At 43.1% G+C, this 7,686-nt stretch overlaps 1 protein-coding gene across 1 annotated transcript; it reads right to left on the bottom strand.

Annotated features, from left to right (window-relative positions):
• Window positions 1-844: 844 nt before the first annotated feature.
• LOC543242 (calmodulin-1) lies at window positions 845-2,894 on the bottom strand. The gene is made up of 2 exons (XM_044514017.1): window positions 2,626-2,894; window positions 845-1,479 (listed from the first exon to the last, which is right to left on the bottom strand). Exons 1-2 carry the CDS (start codon window positions 2,699-2,701, stop codon window positions 1,106-1,108), a joined length of 450 nt encoding a protein of 149 aa, XP_044369952.1. The 5' UTR covers window positions 2,702-2,894; the 3' UTR covers window positions 845-1,105.
• Between the last annotated feature and the right edge of the window lie 4,792 nt (window positions 2,895-7,686).

Genomic DNA, 7,686 nt, shown 5'->3' with positions numbered 1-7,686 from the left:
TCAGACACCTGCGCCTTCTGCAGTCAGACAGAATCCATAGCTCATCTACTATTTTGTTGCATCCCGTTACGACCTCTCTAGGAGGGGATGACGCTCTATGTCATGGAACGCCTCTGGGTCTGCTCCACGCCTAGGATGGCGAGCTGACAAATAAAACTCGCTCCACGGTGCTCATGGCCCTACTCTGGAACATCTGGAAACGACGCAATGCAATGGTCTTTCGAGCCGAGCACCAAGGCCTGCACTCCATCGCCAGGGCGGCTGCAGACGACCTCAACCTATGGGCTGATAGCTGCAAAAGTATTCCAAAAGGGACTCTACTCAATGGCTGGTCCTCTATGTTGATCCACCTTGCTGAGAGATTATAGTTTTTTGTACCTTACCTTATAATCTTCCCTTTCAATCCACCTCTCCCACATATGCAATTCTGAACTTTTGTAATGTCTTCTTCGGTTTGATAATAAAGGTTCAGGCAAGCGTAAGCCCACCATTGACGCCTTAAAAAGAAGAAAAACACGCCCTGCACTAACATCACGCGGCGGCATCTTCCACGGTCAACCTTTTTTTTTGCGAGGACCGCAGTCAACCGTTAGTCCTGCCAAACTCCATCAAACAGCGCACTGATTTCAGTTCAAAGAAGGTCCACATCACATGCGACCAGGCCATTCAACCAGCATTTTTCATTGCCTGTCGAATGTTTCCTGAGGAACATATTACTTCCATCCATCGCCAAGCAATACAACAGCAGCATCTGCCAACTGAAGTAGCCGCTGGCCGAGGATTGATACGTACAAAATAGAAGTAGAACGGAACTTGGATCGAACGGATTCAGCTGCAATGAGGGTTCATAACGAAGGGGCCAAGTCTTGCAGATTCACACAGAAAGAAAGATGTTTCAATGACACACGGGAGAGAGACAAGGTAGCAGCAGGGGAGGAGGATTCCATGAATGCTCTTCAGCAACTACGTCTACTAGTACGCTTCTTCTGGTTTGGGGCAAAGACAAGGAAACGAGAGCCGCATTCCTTACTACTAATATGCATAGCACAATTTCCTCCTCCCCGGTAAAATAATAATACCACCGTCCACCGGGACATCGGCGGGATCACTTGGCCATCATGACCTTAACGAACTCCTCGTAGTTGATCTGGCCGTCGCCATCGACATCGGCCTCGCGGATCATCTCGTCGACCTCCTCGTCTGTTAGCTTCTCGCCAAGGTTGGTCATGACGTGGCGGAGCTCCGCGGCCGAGATGAAGCCGTTCTGGTCCTTGTCGAACACCCGGAAGGCCTCCTTGAGCTCTTCCTCCGAGTCCGTGTCCTTCATCTTGCGAGCCATCAGGTTGAGGAACTCCGGGAAGTCGATGGTGCCGTTGCCGTCCGCGTCCACCTCGTTGATCATGTCCTGGAGCTCTGCCTCCGTTGGGTTCTGTCCCAGCGAACGCATCACTGTTCCCAGCTCCTTGGTTGTGATGCAACCTGTCCAGCACACAACGGCAATTTCAGCTATGTTTCTGACTGACTCGGTAATCACATTTTCATATTCAGAGTGAGCATATACCAAACAAACAAAAAAGCTAATCAGACTTGCATGCATGAATTAGTATTGGCAGAAGCAACCACCACTATGGTCCCAAAATAGTACTACAATGGGCGTGACATGATTACCCAAACCATGATCCTCTGACTAACAACAATTAGTTAAACCAACTTGCTTACAAAAAAGATAAGTTATTCATGAATTACTGTAGTACATACATACAGAGATCAGATCACGCTGTTACAACAATTGATTCAAGTACTACTTCATATGCACCAAAGGCCCAAATTGAAGTCTGTGCAGGTCCAAGATCAATTAGTACCACTTTATCAGCCACATCCGACACCAAAGGATTCTCCCTGGTGCTAAAATTGTACTATGTATCATCATATATAGCTGGATCTGGGTTTCAACCCCCTAAGAATTTCCAACAGATCTGCAGATACGATCCATAACGAAAGCAGCATACAAAAGAGATGATGGCAGACCCGGTGCCCCTAAGTTCAACCTATAAGCTAGTACGATTCAGCCGTTCTACATAAGTCAAGCCTAAACATCTGACATTGGACGGCCCTGACTACTCCACATCTGGATCCAAGACGAGATCAAATCTGACATGACCCAATCACATCGATTTGACGACATAATTTCCACAGCAGTTACTACGCGAGATAGTGACCCGCAGCCGTGCACTATACGGCAGTACAGACGGAATTTCCTCCCGGGAGGGCGGTGGCACGACGCGCCGCGATTTGCTTTTGCTTCGGACGCATGGAGTGAGTGTCGCAATATATGCGATACTTGATCTGGCATTCCGGCTGCTGGACGCGTGGGCGCAAATTTTCAGCCTCCAGTCATCTAGTGTACTACTATAAGATGTCCCAATTCTATGCTAGATCAAAGACAGAGAGTAAACATCGATGATGAACAGATGTTCGTGTTTCTTCTTCGTCTAACAGGAAGCGAAGAGCATCCAGACTGAGACGTTTATATCACAGCAATCACAGCATAACAAGAAGAAGAAGAAAAGACGTCATGTTCCTATAAGGGGAACAGCAAAACAGGGAGGGACAAAAATTACATACCGTCGCCGTCCTTATCGAATAGGCTGAAGGCTTCCTTGAACTCGGCGATCTGGTCGTCGGTGAGTTGGTCCGCCATGCTACCTTCTCAGGCTCTTCCTTCTCGGCTTCTCGCGGCGAGCGCTGGAGGTGGAGGAGAGAGGGGGATGGGGGTCTCTTGTTTGACCGTACGGGCAGAGGAGAGGAGGAAGGAGGGGGCCGGGAGCGATTTGTGGCCTCGCATCGGGGAATTTTGCCGGGCTTTATGCGCGCCCGCGCCCCGTCCGGTCCGTTCCGCCGTCCACGCCCCCCGTTAACGTCGCGGAGCGAATTACCCCAACTGCCCTCCTCGCCTTCTCAAAACAAGCCATATCTAACTTATGCGTAGTACTCCCCCCTTCCTAAATATAAGTTTTTTTTAGAGATTCCACTATAAACTACATACAGAGTAAATGAGTGAATCTACACTGTAAAATATGTCTATATACATCCATATGTAGTTTATAGTGGAATCTCTAAAAAGACTTACATTTAGGACGGAAGGAGTACAATATAAAACATTTTAAGAATGAACTGTAGAGTGCGATGGCCTTTTACGACGCGATCGACCTGTAAGAATGTAGATGATTGAACGAATGATCGAGAGCTTTCATTGATTTGAGAATCACATATTTATATAAGATTTTGGGACACATCGAATTGGCCTCTGTACGGACAGATGCGTCCATACGACGCTTGGACACTAATAACTGACTAACAACAATCCTAATGATGGCTCGCTAATAATCCTTCGTATTTGTCGGTTCGTAACACTGCCCCTTGTACATCGTCGACTTCACGAATAATTCATTATCGAAAGCTTCTTGTATATTCATCGTTCGTCTCGAGAAGTATAATCTTGAAAGTCTCCTCCAAAAATCCCGTGGAAAAAATATGAGGAGAATGATACAGATATGTTGCTAAAAACTTCTTTACACCCAGTGAGAAAAATAATAAGAAAAAAATGATGCAACATATACTGATTATTGTCCCTTGATAATGATAAGAAAATCCTTCGAAGAAGGAGAAAATTATTAGTGAGCTTAGAGAACAATAAATATGCTTTGGATACTTTCTTCTAAAAACCCTCATAGGAAAAATAGAAAGTATAACATATGATCTTTATGAAGATATTGCCTCATTAGAAACATCATGAGGAAAACTTTCAGAGAAAACTCATAATGAAAAGACTGCAATGAGAAGTGCCATGAAAAACTTCTTTAAAACCTATTAAGAAAGATATAAGGAGAAATATGATATGGCATGCATCAACGCCTGTATTTAGTTGTCTCGTTAAAAAACTATTATGAGAAACTTGTTGGAAAAAAACTCATAAAGGAAAAAGAGTACAATATTCATTACCCGTTGATAATTAAAAGTTTATATTTTCAGGAGATTTCTCCCCCTGAACTTTGCAAATTTCATAGTCTTCTCATACCAATTCCGTGAATACATTTCAGGAATGCCTATGTAGGTAAAGACTTTGTGAACAAATCTGCTACATTGTCACATGATTCGGTTTGCAAAATACTAATTTTTCCATCCTTTTGTAAGTCACGAGGAAAGAACAATTTAGGAGAAATATGTTTTGTGATATTACTTTTCATATAACCCGTGTGCATTTCAGCAATACAAGTGGCATTATCTTCATACATAATAGTTGGTGATCCTAATGAACCAACACCACATGAAGTTTGAATGTGGTTGATCATTCTGCGAAGCCAACCACATTCTCGTGATGCTTCAAATAATGCGATTATTTTGAATGAATAGTGGGGGTTACTACTAACGTCTGTTTCGTTGACTTCCATGAAAAGGCAGTTCCACCATATAAGAATACCAAACCTGTTTGTTCGACGGGTCTCGCGTAGTGAATAAGGGCAGATACAATGGCATGCAGGTTCATCCCTGCCATTTTTCTTACCTTTCTGCCTATTTTCTCCCGTTATGTGCTCTCTCGATAGAGTATGTTCTTATAACGTGTAAGAATGTAAATGATTGAACGAATGGTCAACAACTTTTATTGATTTGAGAATAACATATTTATACAAGATTTTGGGGCGCATCAAATAGGTGTCTGTACAAAGAGGCGCATGTACGAACAGATGCGTCAGTACGATGCTTGGACACCAATAACTGACTAACAGCAATCCTAATGATGGTTTGCTAATAACCCTTCATAATTGTCAATTTGTAAGACGACCACCGTGTCGCCAAATCTGGCCTCCCTCCATCCTCATCATATTCTTATCTGATATGAGAGTAGAGCCTACACTATATATAAGCTGATCAAGCTTTTTGATGATTTCAGGAACAGGTCATCATGCATTACGGCCATCAGCTTCTATTGGCTTTTCTTTTACCTTTGGGAAAAGCATGCAATGGTTTTGATTGCTCGGGCATCTGGATCGAAGCTTGGGATCTGTTCAAGATGGAGTTTAATACAAAAAAGATAACGCCCGAACGTCCGAATTTTACATTTTAGGCTTGAACACATTAATTGTCGTCAGATCAGACGCATGGATCTTAAAGCATTTCAGATGATACACGTCAGCTAACGAACCCATTCGGAAATATACGACCCATCCCAGAAACCTTATCCTTCTACTCTCTCCCCCATCCACTCATCCTGCTGATTCCCCTTGCCCTTCACTCTCCTCAGCGACGCATTTCCCACCACCCACACCTCATCCTCCCTGCATAGGTATTCCGTCCACCACCAAATCACCAACGATTCTCGGCGACAATAGCGTCTCACGGAGATCCCGGAGCGCGCCCCATGAACTGGCGAAGCAAACCAGCGGCTGACGATTGTCATGCTTGGAGGTACAGCGGCGGCTGCCCCGATGACCCACAAGTATAGGGGATCAATAGCAGTCCTTTCAATAAGTAAGGGTGTTGAACGCAATGAGGAGCCGAAGGAAATGACAAGCGGTTTTCAGCAAGGTATTCTATGCAGGCACTGAATTATCGGTAACAGATAGTTTGATAGCAAGGTTATTTGTAACGAGCAACACGTAGTAATGGTAACAAAGGTGCAGCAATGTATCCCAATCCTTTTTATAACAAAGGACAAGCCAGAACGATCTCTTATAATAAGCAAAGTGCTCTTGAGGACACATGGGAATTTCATCTAGTCACTTTCATCATGTTTGTTTGATTCACATTCGTTACTTTGATAATTTGATATGTGGGTGGACCGGTGCTCGGGTGATGTTCTTACTTGAACAAACCTCCCACTTATGATTACCCCCTCTCGCAAGCATCCGCAACTATGAAAGAAAAATCAAATCATAGCATGAAACATATGGATCTAAATCAGCCCCTTACGGAATAGCGCATAAACTAGGGTTTAAGCTCCTGTCACTATAGCACCCATCATCAAATAACTACTTCACAATGCCTTCCCTTAGACCCAAAGATGGTGAAGTGTCATGTATTCGACATTCACATGACAACACTAAAGAAAGAAGCAACATACATATCATCAAAATATCATACGAATACCAAATTCACATGATTACTTATGACAAGACTTCTCCCATGACCTCAAGAACAAACGTAACTACTCACAAATAATATTAATACTCAAGATCACATGGGTATTGAGTAGCATCAAGGATCTGAACATATAATCTTCCACCAAATAAACCAACTAGCATCAACTACGAGATCTAATAAACACTACTAGCAACCCATAGGTACCAACCTGAGGTTTTGAGACAAAGATTGAATACAAGAGATGAACTATGGTTTGAGATGAGTTGGTGTTGTTGAAGATGTTGATGAAGATTGGTCCTCCCTTGATGAGAGGATCGTTGGTGATGACAGTGGCCTCGATTTCCCCCTCCTGGAGGGAAGTTTCCCCGACGGAATCTCTCTACAAGAGAGCAAAAGTGCTCCTGCCCAGGTTCCGCCTCGAGACAGTGGCGCTTCGTCTCGAAACCTTCCTTTTGTTTTTCTAGGTCAAATGAGCCCCGGAGGCCTGCTAGTGGTGCCACAAGCTCTAGGGCGCGCCCCCCAGGCTTGTGGCTGCCTGGTGGGTCCCCCTCTGATATTTCTTTCACCAATAATTTTAGTTTATTCCTAAATAATTCTCTGTCAATTTTCATTGCATTTGGAGATGATCAGAAAAAGTGCCTTTGATGTAGCCTTTTCCTGTCCAGAATTCTAGCTACCGGCAATCTCCCTCTTCATGTGGAACTTGCAAATGAGAGATAAAAGGCATAATGATTGTATCATAAAGTGAAATAACAATCCATAATGAAATAAATATCAACATCAAAACATGATGCAAAATGGACATATCAACTCCCCCAAGCTTAGACCTCACTTGTTGAAAGCCAAAATCAATTATCATGACCACATGTTTAGAAGAGAGAGGTGTCGATAAAAATAAAATATGAAGGAAATATGCCCTAGAGGCAATAATAAAGTTATTATTTATTTCCTTATTTCATGATAAATTTTTATTATTCATGCTAGAAGTGTATTGACCGAAAACTTGATACATGTGTGAATACATAGACAAAACATAGTGTCCCTAGTATGCCTCTACTTGACTAGCTCGTTAATCAAAGATGGTTATGTTTCCTAACCATAGACGTGTGTTTTGATGACTGGGATCACATCATTAGGAGAATGATGTGATGGACATGACCCATCCATTAGCTTAGCATTATGATCGTTACAGTTTCATTGCTACTGCTTTTCTTCATGACTTATACATGTTCCTTAGACTATGAGATTATGCACCTCCCAAATATCGGAGGAACACTTTGTGTGCTACCAAACGTCACAACGTAAAAGGGTGATTATAAAGATGCTCTACAGGTGTCTCCAAAGGTGTTTGTTGGGTTGGCATAGATCGAGATTAGGATTTGTCATTCTGTGTTTCAGAGAGGTATCTCTGGGCCCTCTCGATAATACTCATCACTATAAGCCTTGCAAGAGTTGTGACTAATGAGTTAGTTGCGGGATGAAGTATTACAGAATGAGTAAAGAGACTTGCCGGTAACAATATTGATCTAGGTATGATGATACCGA

This window comes from Triticum aestivum, chromosome 4B (assembly GCF_018294505.1).
Source record: "Triticum aestivum cultivar Chinese Spring chromosome 4B, IWGSC CS RefSeq v2.1, whole genome shotgun sequence".
Lineage (NCBI taxonomy): Eukaryota > Viridiplantae > Streptophyta > Magnoliopsida > Poales > Poaceae > Triticum > Triticum aestivum.
The sequence above is the reverse complement of the archived record's forward strand: the minus strand, read 5'-3'. Positions and strand labels throughout refer to the sequence as shown.

Coding starts and splice junctions, on each gene's coding strand:
- LOC543242 (XM_044514017.1), bottom strand. CDS start 2,701: ATGGCGGACCAACTCACCGACGACCAGATCGCCGAGTTCAAGGAAGCC. Junction 1,480..2,625: donor ATTCGATAAGGACGGCGACG/GTATGTAATTTT, acceptor TGTGCTGGACAG/GTTGCATCACAACCAAGGAG.